The sequence below is a fragment of the Dermacentor andersoni genome, chromosome 1 (genome assembly GCF_023375885.2).
Source record: "Dermacentor andersoni chromosome 1, qqDerAnde1_hic_scaffold, whole genome shotgun sequence".
In the NCBI taxonomy this organism is placed as follows: domain Eukaryota; kingdom Metazoa; phylum Arthropoda; class Arachnida; order Ixodida; family Ixodidae; genus Dermacentor; species Dermacentor andersoni.
This window is the reverse complement of record NC_092814.1, coordinates 249498742-249525300: the sequence shown is the minus strand read 5'-3', so window position 1 is coordinate 249525300 and position 26559 is coordinate 249498742. Positions and strand designations below refer to the sequence as shown.

The 26559-nt window shown below is 45.5% G+C and overlaps 2 protein-coding genes across 2 annotated transcripts in view; both read left to right on the top strand.

The window, feature by feature from the left end:
- The window catches only part of LOC126547696 (uncharacterized), a 2228-nt gene extending 1166 nt beyond the window's left edge, over positions 1-1062 (top strand). The window contains exon 2 of the mRNA XM_050195646.3: positions 859-1062. Within this exon, the coding sequence (XP_050051603.1) occupies positions 859-921 (63 nt within the window). The 3' untranslated portion in view covers positions 922-1062. The remainder of the gene's footprint in view (positions 1-858) is intronic.
- LOC126547692 (uncharacterized) overlaps positions 1-26559 on the top strand; it is a 130308-nt gene that overhangs the window by 86971 nt on the left and 16778 nt on the right. The window contains exons 5-9 of the mRNA XM_050195639.3: positions 4475-4699; positions 12456-12603; positions 13834-14016; positions 19310-19413; positions 20541-20876. Of these exons, the coding sequence (XP_050051596.1) occupies positions 4475-4699; positions 12456-12603; positions 13834-14016; positions 19310-19413; positions 20541-20876 (996 nt within the window). The remainder of the gene's footprint in view (positions 1-4474; positions 4700-12455; positions 12604-13833; positions 14017-19309; positions 19414-20540; positions 20877-26559) is intronic.

Here is a 26559-nt window from a genome sequence, read left to right as displayed (position 1 = left end):
GTGAATAAAAGCCCAGGGGCCAAATTCACAAAACGTTTCGTTCTTAGGTGCTCTTTGCGACTGGTTGTCTGCCTTCACGAATGATATGTCAAGCATCTGCATTGGCTGTCGTTCGCTCTTACAAACAATTCTAGCGCAAGGACCTTTAGTGAATATGGGCACCGGAACCGAATTCCCCGAAGAAGCTCTTAGACTAGCACTGCTCGTAAAAGCAGATGCTGCAGCCAATCTTTACAAATATTAGCGATGGCCGCCGTCGAATGGCAAACAGGTCTCACGAGCGAAATGTTTTGTGCATTCATACCCAGGACCCGTGTCGACAAAACTTCTTCCACGTTAGAGCATTGCCTCATTGGCTAGTATTCGGCCCGTCATGATAGCAATCGGCGTGATAGCGAGACGATTCTCGATGCAACGGCCAATCGTGAGCCGCAATTGCATCACTGAAGCTTTGTGAATACAATCCTATCTTTTCTTTATAGTTTTTCATTGCAGTGCCTCGTCTCGTCTATGTCGGATGGGGTGACTATGCGTCACGTTGGGCGTCCAATTCAGTTTAAACAGCAGCGTGTTCACAGTGGCACTCCAAGTGTACGGCAACGTGAAGCTTGCCTAAACGAGGCACTTCATTGGCCGGACTTGTTTTAAGCCAGCTTAAAAGCAACCACGTTGTCAATTCTTGTACAGCTTTACATACGCTAGTCCGCCCCGTTACTTTCGAAAGCTAGAGCATAACCTTCAGTAGACGAATATATCTCTCTATTTCTTAGATTTGTATTGAGAAGCTAATCCCTGCACGCGAAACGGTGTTTCGTGTTCGGGCCCAGTTTGATATGTTCGTTTGTCTTTCGTTTACAGCAAATGAAGTACTCGAAGCAGACCTTCTCATCGACCAGCAGCTTCGAGTCCTCTCACAACTGACCTGGCAAGCCGGGGACGGCAGCTTTTGGCTGTGACGACCTCGTGGACCTCTCTCATTCACTACTCCGTTGAAATAATGCACAGAGCCTATTTACTACGGACGTACCACATCGCTCAATAAACAATTTTTATGTAATAGCATTTGTGTCTTAGACTACGTTTTTCTTTGAAGAAGGCATAACTCAAATATAAGCTACGCCCTTTCAGTATATACTTCTACCGCGTCGCACTACCACAGTGTCACTTTTTTGTTAGTTTCATGCTTACATTTACCCGCTTGTCCAGATACTACACATGCACCGCCGTTTTCGCCTCATAAAACAATCTTAGATGAGCCTAAGTTATAAGAAAAGAATGGATATGTAAGTGTACGCAGAGAACGCGAAGCCAGGCAGGCGGTATACATAATAAATTGCCTATACGATGATACATAATCTCAGCGTTATTTTCCACTTTCTTCAGACTTTGATGTTAATTACCAAGACATTGCGGTTACACAAGATTACGTTCCTGTAGTTAAAAAAATAGAAGATTCAGTTCTAATCTTCAAGAGTTTTACACTGAGGAGGAGGTGGTTCAATGAAGCGCAAAATCCTAAAGCGCGAATGAAAAAGTCGCAGCTTCGCCCGAAAGGCGAGCATCGATTGCAATAGAAAAGCAATAGACAGCAATACAAAGTAAGGATAATAGTTTTATCGGCCAGATAAGCTTGCGAACATTCATTAACTAACTAAATTAACAAGCGTGGTGTCAGCACGTACAGTCAAACATGAACACATCACAGTCGATGAGCGCGGACACTCGCTGTCAAAACGCTGGCGTGTGTTCTTTGTGCTATCGCTTCAACGCGAACTGAGCAGCGTGAACGCAGCACGCATAAAGGTTCATATGAGCCGTCAAAGCGCCTAGTCTCTGCCCTCAACACAGATCGCCTTCAAGACATAGCGCGCGCGGCAGCGGAATATGCAGTACAACACCGTCGCCTTCGTCCTTTTCCTCCCCCCGGAACCTAGCGCGTGACGGAAGACGGCGCGCTTCCTTCGGCGCGCTTCCTTCCCGCTTTGCTCCCTTGCGCGTACGAGACTGAGCCGCGATCGTCGGCTCCCCTCGCACGCTTTCACTCACACATACAGCATACGGCACGGTGGGACGGTGTTACTATGGCTAGAATACCGCTTGCGCCCCTTCCAGTTGTATGTGGCAAAGAATACACGTACAGGTTGTGGACGCGTTCACGCACATGTGTTCTACAATTATTTATTATGGCTATAAAGACATAGAATATGTAGTGTGGAAGAAAGCTCACTACTTATACAAATATTAGGCTCGCTAAGCTGACTGAATTGTAAGCAAGCAATACAAATTATCTCGTAGAATCACTTAAATAAAGCGTACATAGAGGCATACGAAATCAGCCATAAACTATCCTCCATCGGAGGCTCCTCTCTATCGTCGCACCTGAAGATTGAGCAGAAAGTAACAAAGTGCAGCAGAACACGTAGCAGCTAATACGACAAGGGCGTATTGCTGAATTAGGAAACGCCTTGAGGTTACAGCATTAAATCACTTCGTGTGCCAAGTTACGCATCGAGTCGGACGGGCTTTCTCATCCCAGGTCAGCCTTGATCTCAGTCCCCTTATAGACAACCAGGGTGTAAAATGCAGATTTCCATAGCGTTCACTGTGACATAACTCCCTCCTTGTATTACCTCTCTCTCTCTTTCTTGTTTGTTTCTTTTAGCGTGAGTGACAAGACAAAAGGCTTGGCTGGTCAAAGCAAGCACTCGCGATGGAGGACTCGAAAGTATAATAATAATAATAATAATAATAATAATAATAATAATAATAATAATAATAATAATAATAATAATAATAATACGGCTGACTCAACGCACTCATTCGAATCAACGTTAAGTTTCTTAAAACGTTTCAATTAAATTCTATACAAACAGGCACATGATGCGTGCAATTTTATTTTGTTTCCTAGTGCTCGTAACAAACTGCTCTTGTTCTACGCCGCGCTTTGTAGCATAACAAATAACTACCCGCAGCATAACTACCGGGAAAGAGGACACGTCGCCGAGAGCACCCCCCCCCCCCCTACCCACATGACCCACGCGACCGCGAATAGCACTGTCTCCAAAATTGGCCCAGAATGTGATCTTAGTAGCACAACAACTCGAAAATGAAAGATATCAGTGAGAGGAACGAGAGGAAAGGAAAGACGAGCGCTACGTAGCGCTCGTCTCACTGATATCTTTCATTTTCGAGTTCTTGCGCTACAAAGATCATGTTAAGCGAACACCGACGGGCCCAAGAAGTTACTTCGGAATAGGCCTACTTTCGTTTACAACATCTTCGGGCCCATTTTACTGAGGGAGAAACCAGACGATCAGACATGCCAAACCCCAGAGAGGAAGGCAAGGAAGCTTCTCTTTAATAAAATTGAGCAGCATGTTACACTCCTGTAACAGGTGAAGGCGAAAACCTTCAGCACACGTGGTAATGCATTAAGTTATACTATCGGAGGGCTCACACTTCTTGCGAGACATAACGAGCCTCAGTGTCAAGCAAACGTATGGCCCTGTAGGTCGACCTCTTCAATGACACATGCGAGTACCTAATGCACTACCAAAAGGTTTTTTTCGTTATTTCTTTCGTTCTCTCTCTCTCTCTCTCTCTCTCTCTCTCTTTCTCTCTCTCTCTCTCTCTCTCTCTTTCTCTCTCTCTCTCTCTCTCTCTCTCTCTCTTCTCTCTCTCTCTCTCTCTCTCTCTCTCTCTCTTTCTCTTTCTTTCTTTCTTTCTTTTTCTTTTTGTTCTATCTTACTTTGTGCTTTCTTTCGTTTCTTCATTAATAGTCAGACATTGCATCTTTGGTTGCTTAAGGGATATGACCCATTCCTGATGATGATTTTCTTTTTGTCTGACTAGATTAGACGCCGCTTTTTTCGGGTTTAAGCCATTGCAACGAGCCATTTAAGGTTTTCGCCTTAAAAGAATCACGCACTTAAAGGCGGATGTTTACTGCTGGGATATATTCAGGTACCATTTATAGGTTTCATTGCGTAATTACGTAGTAATAAGTGCCGGTCAGCGGCACATATGTATGGCCAGTACAGATGGCTCTATAAGCCTATAAAGTGAGGCGGAATGGTAGGCAAATGCAGCATCGCTTTAAAACAAAAATATTAATAACAATTATGTTTGATACTTTCACCGCAGCAATACTCTTTATGCAGCAGTGCACGCTTTACAGGGGAAACACACGAACATGCGCGAGCACATCTACCATTGCTTATATCACTAGTAATCGGAAAAGGCGCTCGAAAGCCGCTAACTTTCAGCATTCGGGTTAAAGCATAAGAATTAATGGTGTCAGTTGGGCAGTCTCAAAGGCATACATGTCACAAAGTAGCGCAGCACGTGTAAGTAAGTTGTCTCTATTATGCGTAACCTTTTTACACTATATCCAAGAAATTATCCCATTGGATCTGCCACGCGCAGGCAGAGCAATCTTTTTTTGTTTAATTTTGGTCTCCATTTCGCCATGCAGAGTGTGACGGAGACCAAGAAGGAGACCTCGCAGCTGCCATCGGGCGGGTCGCTGCTCTCCACAACCACCACGGTGACAAACCGTTCGACCAGCACTAGCAGCAGCACGACCAAGAAAGCCCCACCACCCACGGCGCCCAAGCCCAAGCTCAAGCTGAACACGGAGCTGGCCTCAGACGTGGCCCGTTTCGGCTTCCCTCCCGACAGGCCCTGCTCCAGTGCCAGCGTAAGTGAGCATGATCCTTGCAACGCACCGAGTTTCGGTAAAATTTAGCGACAGTGGTACATCACAAGGAGAAATAGGCTAATTAGTGAGCAGAAAATTATGTTTATCACGTTCAGAGGACTAACACAGAGTGAAATAATACTAATAAAAGAGCTCGGAGTAGCTTAAAAGTACCGTAGAGTATTCATCTACGCACAGCAGGATTCTGTGGTTTTTGTGCGTCCCAAGATATATGTTTGCTGCAAGGTTACTCAAAAGAAAATACTAACGTACACGTAACATTCAAAGAGGCAACTCTAACGCGAAGTACGACAGCGAAATTCAGCAAAGATTTAAAAGGCATTGTGTGATTTGTACTCTATATGCAAAATGACCATGTCTCGTAACATAATGTCGATGTTTGAAAGTTCATCTTCGGCCACTATGAAAAGTTTTAAAGAACGCTTTCCACGTATTTTGTATGGCGTCCTCTACGAAGGTGCTGCAACGGCGGTTCAAGATACAAGGTACAAATATTAGCGAGGCCATCAAGACAGCTCGAACGCTTTAAGTCTGACTGCTATTTGTTCACTCTGTTTGAATCCAGCTGTAGAAGGTCTCCCGTATAATATGCAGAACGTCCCAGGCAGAAATTATTAACCGTTTAGTTATAGCAACAATTTCAAGATTTAATTAACTGCCCGAAGAAGCGTTTCAAAGGCACCGACAGCACTTTGAAAATTTTATCTGCCACCTGAAACGTAATAATTCGCATCATCATCATCATCATCATCATCATCATCAGCCTGGTTACGCCCACTGCAGGGCAAAGGCCTCTCCCATACTTCTCCAACTGCCCCAGTCATGTACTAATTGTGGCCATGTTGACCCTCCAAACTTCCTAATCTCATCTGCCGCCCACCTAACTTTCTGTCGCCCCGTGCTACGCTTCCCTTCCCTCGGAATCCAGTCCGTAACCCTTAATGATCATCGGTTATCTTCCCTCCTCATTACATGTCCTGCCCATGCCCATTTCTTTTTCTTGATTTCAAGTAAGATGTCATTAACGCGCGTTTGTTCCCTCACCCAATCTGCTCTTTTCTTATCCCTTAACGTTACACCTATCATTCTTCTTTCCATAGCTCGTTGCGTCGTCCTCAATTTAAGTAGAACCCTTTTCGTAAGCCTGCAGGTTTCTGCCCCGTACGTGAGTACTGGTAAGACACAGCTGTTATACACTTTTCTCTTGAGGGATAATGGCAACCTGCTGTTCATGATCTACGAATGCCTGCCAAACGCACCCCAGCCAATTCTTATTCTTCTGATTATTTCACTCTCATGATCCGGATCAGCAGTCACTACCTGTCCTAAGTAGATGTATTCCCTTACCACTTCCAGTGCCTCGCTACCTATCGTAAACTGCTGTTCCCTTCCGAGACTGTTAAACATTACTTTAGTTTTCTGCAGATTAATTTTTAGTCCCACCCTTCTGCTCTGCCTCTCCAGGTCAGTGAGCATGCATTGCAGTTGGTCCCCTGAGTTACTAAGCAAGGCAATATCATCAGCGAAGCGCAAGTTACTAAGGTATTCTCCATTTACTCTTATCCCCAATTCTTCCCAATCCAGGTCTCTGAATACCTCCTGTAAACACGCTGTGAATAGCATTGGAGAGATCGTATCTCCCTGCCTGACGCCTTTCTTTATTGGGATTTTGTTGCTTTCTCACCAATATTTCTCACAATTCGCACCAATATACCAATAACTTCGAAATTTCCCCTCCGAGTTCTTTCCAAAACACAATTTTCCCACCCTATAAAACTGCAAAACGCAATGAAGAAAACTTTGCTGTGCTTCAGGCGCACTCAAGCTGCAGTTTTGTAGCTTTTAGGCTTCCCTTCCCCCTTTGTTAGATGCAGAAAATATAGACAATTTTTTTTATCAATTTCCTACGCGCCTGATTATTCCATATTCTTCTAACCTTGCCCACACATAGAATGTAACATGGCCAACATTTCTTGCAAATTTCAATGCGGGTTTCAATGGTTCCTTTAAGTAAATTATTGCCGCCAATTGGAGCCATCGCCACTCATCCAGCCGCAATGACAGCTTCCGTGTAAAAGCTGCTCGTACAAAAAAACAAATGTACCATAACCTCCCCACATCTACTATAAAATGCGCATTCTTCAAAATAGACCGGTACTTCCGCGTTTATGTATCTGTAAGCTTGTACATAATCATTTCTTCGTGATCGACATTCGTTTCAGAGTATCGAGCTCACTACAAATGTAACAAGTAGAGATCACGTGTTTCTCCTCCAGTGCAGATTACTGCGCATCTCTTGTTTATTTTTTTTTATTTGTCAAAACGCACAGAAGTTGGATTGCCTTCGCACCAACAATATGCTCTGGTCCGATTAATGTCTTTTCAAGACTGTCATTGAGCCCGTAGACTCACTGAACCAGGCAAGAGCAGCTGCTTTATGGGTTTGTTAAAACAGGCGAGCTTGTTTCTGCTCTTTCTCTTCCCTTGTTTCCCGCAATGGAGACGAGAAGCATTGGCATGAGTGGCATTCATGTTTAGGCGTACGTAAAATGGCGTAAATATTTCCTAGAAAAAGAGCTAAAATTACAAGCTGTGCGAAGCATCGAAGAATGACCACCTTCTGTGCTTCACTTGGCTTTTCATTACTCCCTCAGTAAATTTTGCTTTAAGCACGAGATTCCCACAATAGATATAATACTGTCAAGCTCCTGCCATCCACTCGTTACTGAGCTTCTGCTTTTCGATTAGCTGAACAAGCCCTTTTCAACATTACAAACTGCTAGCAATACCGCTAATCTTGTGAGTTAGCTAGTTAGCAACACACAGCGCGCAACCCTGTATGCTCTACAAATAACTTTCGCTCAAGTAGACCATGTGAGCTTTTTTGAGAGAAACCTGTGCCACTTTCTGAGAACGCCCTAAAGGACTACACTGATTCTTCAATGGAAAAGGAAGAGTAAACTGCGCACGAGTAAATAAATTAGAATGAAAAGCAGCAGACTAAACTAGCCTATTGGCGGGCTAAAATAGCAGAGCTTTATTGCTGTGGCACGCACAGGCCTGTCGAAGGACGCTGTCCCTTTTTGACCCGTAAAATTGTTGCTCAGTGCAGACAGAACGAGACAAACGAAGGGCGAAGTTAACCAGAATAGCATCCCGTTACCCACCTAGGCCCGGCGTCAGAGGGCGGAGGCATGAAAATGATCTCAACCACAAAAGTTTTGCGAAAACTTTTACAAAAAAGACGTTTTCTTTTTTTTTCGTGAGCCAAAATTGTCTGGCACAGCTTACGTGGTCTTATATTCTTCTCCGAACGAACCGCGAGAACCTGCCGTTATTGCAATGCGTTAACAACTGCTAATTCAATGGGTGTGCTCGGAAAGGGACGCAATTGCAGCGCAGTCTGCAAATGCACCTTTACGGAACGCGATGCTGCAAAACTCGTACTGAAAAAATTTGCGCGGAGGCACGTGAACAGCCGAGAAAGGACGAGCGCTAACTCACAACTGAAGTTTATTCCAAACGCATACACGAATAAATAGAAAAACCGAAACAGAGCAAAACAAGGCTACCATTTTGAACGTCACGTGTTACCCCGTGTATCTGATCGAGTTGGCCAAGAACCGAAACTCCCTATCAGAGAAGCGGACGGAAGTCTGACTGATGCGCTTATCTCCGCTGCTACGCATATGAAAGGCTTCCATGAGCTCTCACATGAGTTGATCCCTGTGCCTGAAGCACACAGAACACAGCCCCGCTAGTTCCTTGTGCCAGGGGAGTTGTCTACAAGTTGCCATTATCCTGTGGCGCATTGTACATCGGCCAAACCGGATGATTCGGTAATGAAAGATTAGGACAACACCGAAGATTACTTAGAGGAGATTCCCTTGATAACCTCCCTAACCATTGCCGCACGTGTGGAATGAACAATAAGAAAAAGATCCAATGCAAACTGCTCTTCAACAAAACAACAATCCTATTCAGGCACAGGGATCAACTCGTGCGAGAGCTCATGGAAGCCCTCCATATGCGTATTAGCGAAGATAAGCGCGTCAGTCAGACTTCCGTCCGCTTCTCTGATAGGGAGTTTCGGTTCTTGGCCAACTCGATCAGATACACGGGGTAACACGTGACGTTCAAAATGGTAGCCTTGTTTTGTTCTGTTTCGGTTTTTATATTTATTCGTGCATGCGTTTGGAATAAACTTTAGTTGTGAGTTAGCACTCGTCCTTGTCCTTTCTCGGCTGTTCACGTGCCTCCGCGCAAACTTTTTCAGTGTGCATTTCAACCAACTAGCCCAACTATCTGCTCTCCTAAATGCAAAACTCGTGTTGCTAGGTTGTTTTAATATTGATGATATTTCCCCTCCCATTCTTGACCAATATTGCGAGCATATCACGGCAATTTGCTTGACTGGTAGTGGTAGTGCCCATGCCTCCCTCCTGCTTTGGAGCGCTAATCATCGTATGCGGACTGCTAATCTTAACGAATTGATGCTGAGGCCGATCGTGCAGGTGTGTTGTCCTTAAGGATGCTGATAATGCCTTCGTCGCCTTATGATGCGACAGGTCGGCATTCCAGAATAGTTTATTCTGGAAATGGTCTGTTCATCAAAGCGAGCTGGCTAATTTTGACCTCGTGATTGAGATGCTTGTGAGGTGTCTATGAAGTAGGCATTTCAAGATGCTTTGTTCCGGCAATGTTCTGTCATTGGTGCCAACTACTTAACAGTGACCCTGCTGCGCTGCGCTCGTGAGCGGCTGTGATCGTGTGCCTATTATCTGTTCTCATTTTTATAGCTGCTTAGCCCCCCAGTGTAAGGCAGGAAATGGGATCTTCTATTCTAGTTAACATCCCTGTTTTTCTCGTTTATGTTGTCTCTCTCTCTCTCTATAATCGAACAACCCGATAATTTGTTGAAGATACCGTTTTCATATAATTCCTGCGGGCGCATATCATCGGAAAAGATGGAAGAGGGTGCTAATTGCATAGCTACATTTTTTACTCACTAGAATTCAAGACCAGAAAGTTATGAGCACAATAGCATAACACCCCTGTTTGTTATACCTGTCATTTTGCAAATTTCGAAGTTATTTAGAGTGGGACTTGAAAGAACCTCTGGCCGTGCTTTCGGCCAACCCTAGGTTCGAAATTATGTCAATTGAGTGACAATACATAACACAGTTGCGCCTGCGAGGCAAAATTATGTTTATATAAGTGTTTCTATCCAAAATAAAGCATTTGAGTAAAGCAGTTTAAATTTATAATCGCCGGGTGAGCTTAAAAATCTAAATAAACCTAGGAAGGAAATGAATATGCGCGGCGCAGCAAATAGCGAAGGTTCTTTTTTTTTCATTAATTTTTTCTTCTTTTCCTTCTATTTCTTTTTTCTTTCTTTTTTCAGCAAGTAAAAAGACGCATAAGCTGTCGCGGTATGTCTTGAGGTTCAACACCGGGCGCCTCCATTAAACACCGAGAGGCGCCTCCAAGCTTCCTGTCAGCGACTCGACGGCACAGTCGCGATGGGCCCGTGCTGCAGCACTCCAGAGGCGACCCGTTTATTTCGGGCCGAATTTACCGTTGTCGTTCCCCTCCTTCCGCGCTCCTTTTTCCGGAGCGCGGCGTGGGTCGAGCGCTCGCAGCGCCGCCCTCTGAGAGGCCCGCTACACTGACGACTACTCTCGAACAACTTCTGGATCGCAGCCACAGCTCTCCCTCCCTCCTTGTGCACCGCTGGCTGCGTGCTTCTTTTCTGGGGGGAGGCAGCACAGTCGTCTGCCTCCTCCCTTTCGCGCTTTCCTTCAATCCACCTTGAGCCCTTGGAGGCCTCCGATAACGCGAGCAAGAAGCACGCAGGACGACCGCGCGGACGGCCCGCCCGCGAATACTTTACCCTCGGCGTGCGCCGCGCGGCCTCGATGAACCGTGATGAAAGCGAAGGTGATCTGTAGAGTGGCCGGGAACAGCGAAACGCGGCGCGAAGGAAGGGGAGGCAAAAGAGCCGGTCCATCCGCGCAGGCGAGCCCGGCCGTACACGTGAGGTGAGACGCCTTCGGCTCCCTCCCCGACCGCCCATCCAACACCACTGCTTAGATTTCTGCGTTACGACATTCCTCTCTCTCTCGCTTTATGTCGGCGCATGCACCTGTTGCGCACGCACCCACTCCGTGCTCTTGCTTGGCTCGTCTCCGGAAGTTGACAAAATTTGTTGTCATCAAAACAAGACGTCGACGGCTTGAAGCGGCTGCGGCATAGCCACCTGGCTTCGCGTACGCCGTCCTCTAGAACCACCGAAAACCGCTGCGCTCTATTATAAGATCGCGTGACTTTCACTGGCTGCGCAAAACAAAAGCGGACTAATTGAAACAAAATTCGTTTTGCGTTCACCCACCTTGCGGAAGGTTACCGTGCATTTTTCCGTCCTTTCGCTTCCGCGACCTTAACCCTGGTGGCTCTTGGTGACTGCCTCATTTCAGCATTCTTCCTTTGCCCTTACAACATGCAACTACTAAAAATAACGAATGCATGGTTTATGGTCCTGCCAATCTTGATTAATATTACAGTTGCTTCGGCTCGTCTTTTATTTTTGTACGCGCCTTGCTTTGAACGAATTTGCATTTTCTTTAAATATCATTTAAACGTGTTCTCCTGCACATGAACCGCAGTTCTTTATCAACCGTTTGTTTGCACCCATTTCATTTCCAGCATGTTTGTAGTCCCTTATGTTGATACAGGAGCACTGTCGCGGGTACTTTTCATGTCCCATGTGGTGACAGAACTGCACCAACAGTCTTGTGTTTGTTCCATGTGTGTATCTGAAGTTTCCCAGCAAAAAATCAAGGAAAATAAAGTAAAATAGCGATGAGAATTATAAGAGCAAAACAGGATGAATTTGTAACGATTTCACATAATTAATCACACCACCCAAATGAAATCATAAACAAAGACAACATAAAAGCCGTTAATTCTGTCTAATGAGATAAACACGAAATAAAAATAAACCTTAGGAACCCTCCGTCTAATGATGTGCACTCCTAATTTTCTCGACCAACTTCTAGAAACCTTCATCAAATATTTAGTTTCTATACTCAGTGTGGTTCCACGTACTTCAGGGGGTGTATTTTGTAATTTTTTTCTCCAATAATTCATTTCTTTTCACCCGCCACGCCGAGCGGCCTGTGATGCCACTGACGGAGGCGTAGCTTCGTGTGAGGGCTAAAAGAACGAAAAATGAAGAGTCGTTAAGGAATACGGCCCCAAGTGGATGTATTTATTAATGTGAACTGCACGCGCCATTTCTCAATCATAAGATGAGTCGAGTTTCTCATCACAAATAAGCGTAAAAACCGTCAAAAGAATGAAATGAGGCACAGTTTCCCAAAGTAGAGCTTGTTAGGTGTAGTAAGGCATTAAATTCACTTTGGCATCATCGCGCTTACACGGTCACCTGGGCAGTGTAGGCAACTGTATTTTTTGTGGCACGCAATATCCCAGGAAGCTCCTAGCATTCGCAAGTTGTGTTCCTCGCGACTCGGAGAGACACACTCGGATCGCGCCGTTTGCGGCTTGCATTCTGCGCTGCTTGATCATTGCGGAGAGGGGCGAATATTTTCAGTCGCAGGCAATACCTCGCGTCGCTGCCCAGAAAGTGTGCTCGTGCCTGTGGGCAACGCTCGCGTGCCTTCTCCGCGAGTTGGACCGACGCGCGATTTCTCCTTTCCCCGTGCATGTGCAGGAAGCCAGTGGGCACCCGGCGCAGCACGCCGGAAGTTCGCAGGACAGTCCGCTGCTGAGCCCCACGGGGCTGCTGCTGCTGCCCAAGTTCTACGAGCCGCCTACGCAGAACTCCGCGATGGACGTGCACCCGCTCAGCCTCCACAGGAGTAAGGCCGGCCACCCCTCAGTGACCCACGTCTCCTTCTTTTCTTTTTCATACCTTTGTGCGGTATGGGTAGAAGCGTACCTCTGACAGCGCGGATGACGAAACACCGTATTCAAAATCAGGGCGCCAGGACTTGAAAGAAAATGAGTACTATATACGCACCACGTCTTTTATTTATTTCTACTTTTTTTTTCTTGTTGCTGCAAAACGTCAGACAATGTTGTATAACTGAAAGCGATAGTGATGCTTCCCGCGCTTTAATGGGGGAAAAGTCGAGTATGATCACAGAGCAGCGCAGAACGTTTCTACTGCGCGTATTTGTGAAATAACAAAGCTATGTGCAGCAACGTACATAGTATATATTATAACACAGTATCAGATGGCGCGGGAAAACCCATTATCAAAGGTTACTGCTGTGACTACTTACCGCAGTCAGCCCGATCTAATCTGGTGCGAGGTCTTCGGCCTAATTACTAAATAAGCTTCATGAATAAGCATCGCTGGTGGGAGAAGCACTTCGGCCTCTTTCATAGAGCCCTGCGTAAATGTTTTTCTCCTGGCATATACGCGCAACTTGTGAAAGAAACGCGCCTTCTGGGCGTCTATCATATCTGTTATAGGCGTGTGAAAATTTTGCACAGCTGCATAAGATGAATATAGTGCACAAAACAGTGAAGTAAAAAGGGAAGCTTTCCACAATACGAGAGCATCAGAAGCTTCACCTCTGCTCAAAAATGTCCGTCGACGGGCATACAATGTACTTACATGGTTGTATTCATGCGCAACAAAACTTACCACAAAACTAATTTCACTTTAGTAAATTAACAAAACTTGTAGAAATCCAACAAGAACAACAAAAACAGCGTATTTCTGTCGGTTCTGCACCACTTATCTTCGTATTGCAGTCGCAGCCCTCTCTCAGCGGCTGAAGGTAAAATTGCGTTAATGGGAGCACTCCGTAATAAACGCGCGCCATTTCCAGAAACGCAACTTCCCCAAGCCTAAAGTGCCGTGTTTTTTTCTTCTTTTTTGTTTGTTTCTTTGCTCGCTTTAGGGTGGGGGTGGGAGGGGGGTGGGGGAGGAAGTGGGAGAAGTGAAGGAAGAGTGGTTTGTTCCTCATGTGAAATAAAAACAAAGACGTTGCGCAAGACATCACGTTGCTGCAAGACTAATGCGACCTGTTTTGCGCACTACTGTACTCGATGTCACAAAGCCCTTTTTCTCCTTGCAGAAAAAACGTTCTCTTCATCGAGCTTCTACGAGGAGCCTAACTGCATTTACCCCACTGTAGAAGAACAAGTAGAACTAGCTCGCAAAATCGCAGACTCTCTCTCGGCGGACACCAACAGGAAATCTCGGGGCGCCAACATGTTCTTCAAGAGGGTCAAACGCTCCCACAAGTGGGTCCATGAAGGTTTGTTTCCCGATCAGAATGTGCTAGTCGCCTGTGTTAATGTGTGCAGTATGGCAATTTTAATTTTGCTTTGTCCTTCTTTTCTCTATTTTACTTCCTTGATGAGCAGTGTATTTGAAATTTTCGAAAGGGCGCTCTAAAGAGTCTTATCCCCATTTTTCTTCACTTAAAGGGTCGAGACAATTGACTTCAGCTGCGTTAGTAGATTGTCCTTTTGCAATACTAAGAAAGCCGCGAGCAGAGCGTTGGTAGGAGACGCAAAAGCGAACGGCAGCTGCAGACGCTGCATTGACGATCACGCGCGCCGTGGCGTCATGGGTACTGACGGCGTCTATTCGGGCCTAGTTAATTCTTTATCGGCAAAGATGGACTAAGTTGCATTTTAAAAGGGCCAAATACAGAACTTGGCAAGTTTTCACGACACTTACCCAACCACAACAGCAAAAAAAAAAAAAACATCAGTGACGCTGCACTGATTTCCAACGCCGCACTGACGTGCCGGCGTTGGTGTTTCAGTGCGAAATTCAACCTTTGACCTTCAGTTTCTCTTTTAATAGTCAACTTATTACGGTAACATGAAAAAATCGGGCAGGATGAATCTGGGACGCAGCCGCAGTGGGGTATGTGAAACGCCTTGTGCGAATTGCTGAAGGTGTATGGGCCACTAGGACACAGAAATGACGTTGACAAATGCAATGGCGTCATTTTGTCAATAGTGTCACAACTAATGATACAGCTTATGGAAGTCCCCGGTCTAATTTAGCAATCACACTCGCTCCCTATTCGTAGTGGGCCGGCCGTAGTCTGAATTTGTAAAGAGGGCCCGCAAGGCCCGGCTCCGTGTGAGCCACCGTGGGTTTTCTGACACAAACGACACGGCTGTTTACGTGAACGACCACCTGACAATCAGTAAAAAAATGCTGTTTGCCAAAGCACTTGCCTTGAAGAAGGCTAAAAAGTGGCAGCACCTCTGGACTGAAAACAGCCAGATCAAAGCGTGGAAAGCTAGTGAGAGCAGGGTGTTCCGAATTTCAGCCGAGTCGGATCTGCGCATATTCACGTAAGAGCGCCTATTGTGCTGATTACACGTGCCGGGTCGCTTTTTCATCGCAATGTCCCTTACGTATTCTTGTGAACTTCGTTCTTTACTTTGTCACAATAATCCTTCACTGATTCATTTTAACACACGCAGTCTACGAAAGAATCACGAGGGGATAAATAATTTTTTATCTTCGCTTGATCACGATTTCTCTTTCATTTGTGTTTCCTAAACGTGGCTTTCTAGCGATGATAGTAACATGTATGGGTTCCATTCTTACAGTCCTGAATGCTGTCACCGTTTAAACAGTAGGCATGGTGGGGCTGCCATCTTTCTTTCTCCCCGCATCAGTTACACTCGCCGAAATGATTTAAACTTTCACGTCGATTGCTGCGAAACGGTATGGGTGGGAACTAACGAGCCCTTCGAGGCATGCAGCACTAAAAGGTTTGTTCTCGGTTGTGTTTATAGGTAACCAGGTTCTAACGTTTCGGATTTCATCTATGCCTTTGATAACGTACTTAACAAACTGCTGTCGGAAAATGAAGCCCGCGAATACACGCGAAATTGCCGCGCGACTTCACCGCTTGAGGCACTTTGCGTGTATTCGCGGGCTGCTTTCACGCTCAGAAAAACAGTTTCATGTAGCACCTACTGAGCAACAGAAAGCTGTATTGGGAGATTTTCACGCTGTTCTGCAATTTTCTCATTGACACTTTTCATCTAACTATAATAATAAAGAAGTTGATTAATCAATTAAGACTAATTATTTACGAGGGCGAACCAGAAAGTCTTTGCCCTTATTCTTTATTAGCCAAAATAAGGCACATACAGGTAATTACAAATATACGTACTATTGTACGTACCTTAGACTATCTTTCCACATAGTCCCCACACCGGTTCAGACATTTGTCCCATCGCTGCACTAAATTTGAAAGAATTCATCCGGCTGACTGTGGAACAACCATCGTACTGCTGTCTTGGCTTCATCGTTGCACGTGAATCCAAACACCACCACCTCACACTCCTCAAAGCGAGACACCTTCCCCGATACGTAGGCTGCATTTCCCTGTGAATTTCGATGGGCGTTCGCTCCACAAAAAACGAATCACACTTCGTCGCTCATACGACGTTGACGTGTGAAACATAACCGCCATTTTCAACGACTGACAGCAGCGCCGTGCCGCCGAGATATGGCCGGGCCGGTCCAAGAAAGGTCCACCACTGGAAATCGATATGTTGTCTTCGCATTTACAGCCGTAATTTAGCAAAAAAAATAGAGGCAAGGACTTTCTGATTCGTCCTTAATTAGGCAGAATGCAAAAAAATCATCTGAGTGTCTCCAAGCGACGGCAAACAATATTACATTGGTTCTGTCCAGCTACGTAGCATTTGCACATTAAGTTTGGCTCAAGTTAAGTGAAACACCCTGTAGGTTTGACCGCGGTGAGGAAATGAAGAAAGGATAGTCCAGCACGCTCACTGACTTCAACTTCTTCATTTTACGCCTGGTAAAGGCGGGCTGTTCTTCATTCTCCTGACATATCATTATCTATCGCTCCCAGGGCTAATAACGAAGGCTTGTGCATTTTTACAACGACCTCAAAATTTTTTGATAGTGTTGTCGCAGTTATTATTGTCATTATTGCCTGGGAAGGTAGGCCTCTCTTGAGCCTAGGGAGGTGTTTAATCAACCCAACCCGCTTTTGTTGTTGTTGTTGTCGTCGTCGTCGTCGTCGTCGTCGTCGTTGTTGTTGTTGTTGTTGTTGTTGTTGTTGTTGTTGTTGTTCATCACAGTATAAAGGAACCGATTGTAGTGCGAAATAAACCACATAACTGTATAGCGTCCTTGGTTTTGGAGAATAACGCCTGTCTGTTATAGTCGGCATATTAGATTAGGTTACCAGGGGTGCTATAACGTAAAACTATTCCAAACTTTTCTATTCCAATTCTGTAATCAGCCCCCCGCGATTGGTCAAAAACGTTTTTGGACCACCCCCCACTTCACCTGTCTGTCACGCGACGTCACGAAAACCGCGATAGCTCCCCATCTGATATGACGTGTACACACTGATTGTGCATGAGTTGACCGAAAAAAGAAAAATTGTTATTTCTTATTCGACGTCTTTTCGTTATTAGCCCCCGGCTATTGGTCAAAAGTTTTCGGGCTGCACCCACTTCACCTGCCTGTCACGCGACGTCACAAAACCGCAAGAACTTCCCGCGTCAAAGTGACGTGTACGCATTAAAGATGCATTAATATGCCGAACAAAACTGAATTTTCTTCTGAAAAGCCGCAGGTTGCCCCGTTCCGAAAGGAATAAAAGATGGCTGCCGCCGATCGCTCAAGCGCTGGGTACTCGCACCTGCCGGAGAGCATGGATTTATTTGCGAATAATAAAACGTTTTGCGTGGCCGTGTAACCTTTTCGAAGCACTTTCGGCACGTTTACGACCTCGTTCTGCCAACTCTTCTTTGCTGAGGATCCGTTTTAGCGTCATTCTTAAGCTTCCGTTGCATGCCGTCGCGATTTTCGACTAGCCACCGCAAGCTAAGTAAGGGAAAGCGGACCAATCGCAGACGCCGGCACCACCTTCTTCATCCGGTTATCGACTTTCAGTGCAGTGGCACGGCCCTATCAAATCCCTCTCCCCTTGAGCGTGCTCCTCGCCTCTTGTCAGCCAATTAGATAAGACAAGCCGCTCAGTGTAGGCAATGCTATTCGTTTTTCAAGCAAACGAAACTGACCTCCTATGAACGAGGAGAGCGCTTTATTGGTCTGTTCAGACAACCCTGCGGGTGACCGCCCGGTGCTTGCGTTGGCGGTTACGCACATTTGACGTCAGGAGATTGTAATAAAAACATATTGGAATAGTTTTACGTTATAGGGCCCCAGGCCTCGATTGATGGCGACAGGACATGCAAATAAAGAGTTAGCCAACGCGTAATGTACACTCTTATGGTATGTGGGAGTGAAAGAAACGGCTTCCCCACTGCCCGAGATTTCGTTACGCGAAAAACCTGACCTCACTCGTTTAGCTGGCCTATTTCATCCCCTCGGTTGCACGATCGCCCCTGTCAGCACCGCTGGTATAACATGAGCCCCACAAATTCTTGCGTGCGTGCGTGCGTTTCTGGTACAACGTCGCTGTCTACCTACTCGCCGTTCACGCGGGGTTTGTTCCGAAACCCCATGTTTTTCTACATAGCTCTAACAGGCAGCACGTAAGCTGCATAGTGGCCAATGTACTATTATGATGCAAAACTATAGGTAAAAAATCTATCGATAGTATCGATAGATTTGTAGCATCAAAGGCACTATAGGTAGCATTACTGGAGTTCAAAAAAGAAAGTATCGATAGTAGTACAATAGTTTACTGCCGTTTGCTATTGATGGTGCTAAAGATAGCTTGGCGGTCGTAGGTTAGCGATATTACCAAAAGTTTTGCGGTAGCTGACACTCAGTAACACTCAATTCATGCATTTTTGCAACTATTTTTGTGGGTTGGGGTGGGTCTTGTGCATGCTGTGTTCCTGTGGTATTCCCTGTGTGTATGATTTAACTTGTCATCGTTTGTGTCTAGAGCAACACGCTAACCTTTCCGCGAAGTAAGCATCCAGTTTGCATTGACTAGCCTCTCTCTCTCGTAAGTACACGTTTGCCGATGAGTACCGGGCAGAAACCACACGCTGATTACTCGTCAAACTCACTGAATTAATTAAGTATACAACTGAAATAATCTTTTCGGTATGAATGGTGCCTATTGTTTTGGAACTATTTTCAGTGAGTTCGCATATGCGCGTACTGCCGTAATATGAAAAAGAAGCAAAAATAACACGAACACTACCAGATTTGAGAGACCATGTGCAGAAGGTATATTGTACATGCACTTGCGAAAAAGAAAAGTTGGACGTAACACCGGAAGACGTTTCTATCATTTAGATTCTTATAGATGCTACAACGTGGATGCTGATATATAATCTGCGCTTCGCTTTCGCGTATGGGGTCTTCGGGTCTCGCAGCTCGAGTACCGACCACAGCGGGTTCGAGCTTAGCGAGCCACAGGGCCGCGTCAGTCGTCGCATTTGTTGTTTGAACGAGAAGGTAACCTTCTGCCTTTCTTTTTTATGATTTTGTTACCTTACAACCTTCGAGTAAATGGCGAACAAGAACTAACCTATACTGCAGATATATAACGTCCATGGCTGAGCAAGTGTGTGATTGTACTTGTTCTCGCTGCCTCTTTCCGACAGCTCCCGACTACTCAGATTCTGAGGCGACTCTGTCTGGCACAGAAACGTCCAGGGAGGAACTTGCAACACCAGATCCAGCGACTGTGCCGTACAAGATAAGCAAGGTTGGTTCAAAGAATGCGAAGCGGCCCTCATCAGTGCGAAAGACGACAAAGAACAGGAGAGCACTTTGTCTGTCTTCAACATTTTGTTTCGATGCCATTCTTGTCGTTGCTATTTCGTCTATGACTCCTGTTGTATGTATGCAGGTTGAAGGACCCTGAGAAGTATTTTTTTTTTAAAGAAGAAGGTCCACATAGCATATTGTGTAGATGGGCGACACGCTAACGAGGCGCGTTTAATTTGTCGGTATTCTCGTGGTTTTCTTTCAGTTGAATACGAACATGTGTTACGTTGTCATGCCTGTGCCGATACGATTCGTGAACCTGATGCCCTGAAAAGAAGACAGCTTTCCTCGCGCGATTTATGTCCGACTTCAATATAACAGGCTATTATTAAAAGCACAGCTGTAGTTAGAACCGAGGCATCTGCATACAATATCGTACAAGTGTCAATGTCGCGTCACGCACCTAAGTTACGTTCGAGTAAAGGCCTTGCAGCGCTGCTTAGATGGGCCCTAATGCGGTTAGGGCCCTGCGACGTTATTTCAACTGTAAATCATTATGTTTCGAATTATTCTTTGTACGGCCCCGAGTGTGCGCGCAAAGGGAAAGAAATTCAACCTAGAAGTTTAAACGAGAAGCAAATAAAATTAAACCCATCTTCTCTGAAATTTCACTCGCCCAGTGACTCCATAAACTGCTATCAATGAGAACAGCGCTTTCATGAACGTGTACTAGGAGCCTCTACATCTCTATAGGTAGCTTTCTTGCCGTACTCTGTGCTCGCGCTTTTTGACGGCGTCATTTTAGGGTCGTAAACCAACGATACCGATGTCGCGGGCGGCGCAGGCGGAAACTGGCCAAGACTATTCTTAACCTCAGCTCACTCCTTCGTGAGGAAGAAAGGATGAACAGCCTCGCAAATAAAACAAATACGTCATTTGAAGAGGTTCATGTAATAATATTGAATCCGATTCGCTACTAAGGAAACTATACCCCTTTGTTTCGTCTGTCTAGAGTGTCGACGTGCCGGTTTTTCAACTATGCTAGAGCGACGGCTTTCCATCGCATTCCCATGAGAGGCCTATGTAGTCTTGCATTACAACTTTTGCTAAACTTCCTACACGCAGGGTCCCCCGAAACTGAAACTTATCCTAGACCCAAGGCACCTACAAGACGCCAACACGCTGCGCTCGACGGGCATCAGCATCGTCGAGCACAACGCCATCAGTCCGGAGGTGTGCCTCGATCTGGTGAAAGACTTAAATTCGCCGTGCGGTAAGGGAGCCGCCATGTTCGCCAAGCGCAAGAAGAAGTCTGAAGACTGGGTGGTAGACGTGGAGCGCATCAAGGCCCAGCTGGGAGACCGCTGGCCGGAGCCGCACCAGCCGGTGGCTCCCATCCGCACGCCCATCAAGACACCCGTAGATCGTTTCAAGGAGTCACTGGTCAACCCCCGGCTCAGGGTGAGTGCGAAGGTGGCCGTCACCTCCTTGACGTCACCACGACGAACCAAGGCACCAACTGGTGCAATGGCACTGTATAGTTGGACAAGGTATTAGCACCGTGGTCAACAAGATGAGTGCAAAAACGTGCGCTTCACTCCTCACCGAATTCAGCATAAATAGTATTTTGGCTAACTTGCGCCAAACCTCGAAAAATGCCGGCACGCGCTACATGAACATAACCAGCACATTGTTCACTGTCCTCTTCAGCAACACACTTTTATTTTATTTTTATTTTTTATTTTTTGCATTGAGCTATAATTCACTACTTCGTCTGTCGACCCTAAATATAAAATTCGACGCATAAGATATTCAAGAGCGTATTCAGAAACACTAACAATCTATTTCCACGAAGACAGTAGTTTTCTTTCTTCCCCGTGTCGAGTTCCACAGAAATCGCGCGAGATCTCAAAAAGTACCACGTCTCTAGACGCTTGTGTGCTTCCGCGTTATGGCGCTCAAACATGCTTCTAACGAATTATCTAAGAATGGATCGCTGCTGCGGCCCGACAGGGTATACACCTAATAAATAAATTACGAAATTACGGGGTTTTACGTGCCAAAACCGCGATATGATTATGAGGCACGCCGTAGTAAGGAACCGTAATAATGTGGACCACCTATAGGGTTCCTTAACGTGCACCTAAATCGAAGTACACGGCGTTTTCGCACTTCGCCCCCATCGGAATGCGGCCACCGTGGCCGGGACTCCATCCCGCGACCCCGTGCTTAGCAGCCGAACACCATAGCCACTAAGCAACCACGGCGGGTTAGGATTAAGACTAGGATACACCTAGTCTTAATCGAAGGCGATGGATTCGAGGCCACGGCACTGGCCTCCGCTTTTGCCACAGTAACTTGCCTGCTGAAGTGATGTGACCGCATGATATAGCAATAGCTCGTGAGGCTGCATTATCATTTTCGGTTTAGACCGCGTGTTGTGAAAGTGCGAAAGAGCTGTGCCAGCGAATATCGATGCATACGAGACAAAGGTTTTGAGTCGTCGCCTCGAAATCACCTTTTTCATGCGTTCAGTCTACGTGTAACACAGTGTTCAAGTTAAATGACACTAATGTCGCTGCGCGAAAGCGCGTCGTTGCGTGGTGCTTCCGGGGCTTCATTTAGATATCGCGCGTTTTCTCGGGGACCCGGAAACATATAAGCCACAGCAGCTGTCTGAACGAAAAAAAAATATATATAGATTGGGCGTTTCTAAATATGTTCTACAACTCCAGCAATAAAGTTCTTGCGTTTAAATCAGTATTTTCATATATAGTTCACTATCTTTTAATTCTCATCGCAAAAAAAAAAACATTCTCAGTGGTTCACGAAGCTGGTCAACAATATAGAGCCGTTTTTTGCTGTTGCCTCTATAGAGTTGGTGCATTCATCTGCTGTGCACCTGCTTTTTTTTTACTTAAACGTTCTGTATATTTAGTATTTAATAAATGTGAGCGCATATTTCACCCCTCATCTTTTAAGAGGTCCAATACATACGAGCATTTGTCTAGCAAACCAGATTTTTTTCAAGGGAATTTTCCACGTCTCAGTAATTTCTCTCGTCGTATTCGAGTGCTGATTGCCGTGTTATAGTTTGTTAACGAAGCTTTCCCTCAAGTCTAAATATTTTAAGGCAGTTTTCCTAGCCTCTAAAGCCGCTCGAGTTCGCTCTTCTCCTTGAGCGGCCATTTTTCCTAGAAAGTATGCCTTCCAACTACTCTGCCCTTAAACTGGCTCTCTCAACTACTACACGCAGAGACAAAGCAACAGCGCGCGCATTAGATCCCATAGATGAGATGAATATTTACAATTAGTATTAGGGTTAAAATTATATTCGAGTGCTGATTGCCGTGCTATCGTTTGCTAACGAAGCTTTCCCTCAAGTCTAAATATTTTAAGGCAGTTTGTCGTGTGCGTATCGTGGCTACGCACGCTTATATCGCATTCCGTTTCTCTACCACGGCTGCGCTTTAAAACCACGGCGCTGCAGTTTTTGCTTTTCTTTTCTTTCTTCTTCTCCGCCCTTAAACTGGCTCTCTCAACTACTACACGCAGAGACAAAGAAACAGCGCGCGCATTAGATCCCATAGATGAGATGAATATTTACAATTAGTATTAGGGTTATAATTATATTCGAGTGCTGATTGCCGTGCTATCGTTTGCTAACGAAGCTTTCCCTCAAGTCTAAATATTTTAAGGCAGTTTGTCGTGTGCGTATCATGGCTACGCACGCTTATATCGCATTCCGTTTCTCTACCACGGGTGCGCTTTAAAACCACGGCGCTGCAGTTTTTGCTTTTCTCTTCTTTCTTCTTCTCCGCCCTTAAACTGGCTCTCTTAACTGTACTACACGCAGAGACAAAGAAACAGAGCGCGAATGCGATCCCATAGATGAGATGAATATATATATATATATATATATATATATATATAGAAAACTATCAGTCATAGCTCTCGTAGTATAGCCCTCTGGGCCGTTTCCTTTTTTTTTTTTTTTCGAAAGTAGTCCTATTAGGGTTATTATAATTACACGAAGGTACTTCGCCCTCATCAGCAGCAGTCCTTGGTATAGTTATTCTGGCGGCTAGCTTCCCACGCTATGCGTGCCGCCATCGCACCTCGTTAAGCTCTTCCTAGACGCTAGAGCTATGCGTTGTCCGCGCAACCTTGAGCGATCGGAAAGCACGTTTCCCCCTCTTGGCCGGCGGAGAAGGGATGCTTCGTTCCGGCCGCGAAGCTCTCCACATCTCTGTAAGGTGCCTTGTGGATGTCTCGCGCTGAAGATGCCCTCTCGGTGAGCGCATATTTCACCCCTCATCTTTTAAGAGGTCCAATACATACGAGCATTTGTCTAGCAAACCAGATTTTTTTCAAGGGAATTTTCCACGTCTCAGTAATTTCTCTCGTCGTATTCGAGTGCTGATTGCCGTGTTATAGTTTGTTAACGAAGCTTTCCCTCAAGTCTAAATATTTTAAGGCAGTTTTCCTAGCCTCTAAAGCCGCTCGAGTTCGCTCTTCTCCTTGAGCGGCCATTTTTCCTAGAAAGTATGCCTTCCAACTACTCTGCCCTTAAACTGGCTCTCTCAACTACTACACGCAGAGACAAAGCAACAGCGCGCGCATTAGATCCCATAGATGAGATGAATATTTACAATTAGTATTAGGGTTAAAATTATATTCGAGTGCTGATTGCCGTGCTATCGTTTGCTAACGAAGCTTTCCCTCAAGTCTAAATATTTTAAGGCAGTTTGTCGTGTGCGTATCGTGGCTACGCACGCTTATATCGCATTCCGTTTCTCTACCACGGCTGCGCTTTAAAACCACGGCGCTGCAGTTTTTGCTTTTCTTTTCTTTCTTCTTCTCCGCCCTTAAACTGGCTCTCTCAACTACTACACGCAGAGACAAAGAAACAGCGCGCGCATTAGATCCCATAGATGAGATGAATATTTACAATTAGTATTAGGGTTATAATTATATTCGAGTGCTGATTGCCGTGCTATCGTTTGCTAACGAAGCTTTCCCTCAAGTCTAAATATTTTAAGGCAGTTTGTCGTGTGCGTATCATGGCTACGCACGCTTATATCGCATTCCGTTTCTCTACCACGGGTGCGCTTTAAAACCACGGCGCTGCAGTTTTTGCTTTTCTCTTCTTTCTTCTTCTCCGCCCTTAAACTGGCTCTCTTAACTGTACTACACGCAGAGACAAAGAAACAGCGCGCGAATGCGATCCCATAGATGAGATGAATATATATATATATATATATATATATATATAGAAAACTATCAGTCATAGCTCTCGTAGTATAGCCCTCTGGGCCGTTTCCTTTTTTTTTTTTCGAAAGTAGTCCTATTAGGGTTATTATAATTACACGAAGGTACTTCGCCCTCATCAGCAGCAGTCCTTGGTATAGTTATTCTGGCGGCTAGCTTCCCACGCTATGCGTGCCGCCATCGCACCTGGTTAAGCTCTTCCTAGACGCTAGAGCTATGCGTTGTCCGCGCAACCTTGAGCGATCGGAAAGCACGTTTCCCCCTCTTGGCCGGCGGAGAAGGGATGCTTCGTTCCGGCCGCGAAGCTCTCCACATCTCTGTAAGGTGCCTTGTGGATGTCTCGCGCTGAAGATGCCCTCTCGGTGAGCGCATATTTCACCCCTCATCTTTTAAGAGGTCCAATACATACGAGCATTTGTCTAGCAAACCAGATTTTTTTCAAGGGAATTTTCCACGTCTCAGTAATTTCTCTCGTCGTATTCGAGTGCTGATTGCCGTGTTATAGTTTGTTAACGAAGCTTTCCCTCAAGTCTAAATATTTTAAGGCAGTTTTCCTAGCCTCTAAAGCCGCTCGAGTTCGCTCTTCTCCTTGAGCGGCCATTTTTCCTAGAAAGTATGCCTTCCAACTACTCTGCCCTTAAACTGGCTCTCTCAACTACTACACGCAGAGACAAAGCAACAGCGCGCGCATTAGATCCCATAGATGAGATGAATATTTACAATTAGTATTAGGGTTAAAATTATATTCGAGTGCTGATTGCCGTGCTATCGTTTGCTAACGAAGCTTTCCCTCAAGTCTAAATATTTTAAGGCAGTTTGTCGTGTGCGTATCGTGGCTACGCACGCTTATATCGCATTCCGTTTCTCTACCACGGCTGCGCTTTAAAACCACGGCGCTGCAGTTTTTGCTTTTCTTTTCTTTCTTCTTCTCCGCCCTTAAACTGGCTCTCTCAACTACTACACGCAGAGACAAAGAAACAGCGCGCGCATTAGATCCCATAGATGAGATGAATATTTACAATTAGTATTAGGGTTATAATTATATTCGAGTGCTGATTGCCGTGCTATCGTTTGCTAACGAAGCTTTCCCTCAAGTCTAAATATTTTAAGGCAGTTTGTCGTGTGCGTATCATGGCTACGCACGCTTATATCGCATTCCGTTTCTCTACCACGGGTGCGCTTTAAAACCACGGCGCTGCAGTTTTTGCTTTTCTCTTCTTTCTTCTTCTCCGCCCTTAAACTGGCTCTCTTAACTGTACTACACGCAGAGACAAAGAAACAGCGCGCGAATGCGATCCCATAGATGAGATGAATATATATATATATATATATATATATAGAAAACTATCAGTCATAGCTCTCGTAGTATAGCCCTCTGGGCCGTTTCCTTTTTTTTTTTCGAAAGTAGTCCTATTAGGGTTATTATAATTACACGAAGGTACTTCGCCCTCATCAGCAGCAGTCCTTGGTATAGTTATTCTGGCGGCTAGCTTCCCACGCTATGCGTGCCGCCATCGCACCTGGTTAAGCTCTTCCTAGACGCTAGAGCTATGCGTTGTCCGCGCAACCTTGAGCGATCGGAAAGCACGTTTCCCCCTCTTGGCCGGCGGAGAAGGGATGCTTCGTTCCGGCCGCGAAGCTCTCCACATCTCTGTAAGGTGCCTTGTGGATGTCTCGCGCTGAAGATGCCCTCTCGGTGAGCGCATATTTCACCCCTCATCTTTTAAGAGGTCCAATACATACGAGCATTTGTCTAGCAAACCAGATTTTTTTCAAGGGAATTTTCCACGTCTCAGTAATTTCTCTCGTCGTATTCGAGTGCTGATTGCCGTGTTATAGTTTGTTAACGAAGCTTTCCCTCAAGTCTAAATAT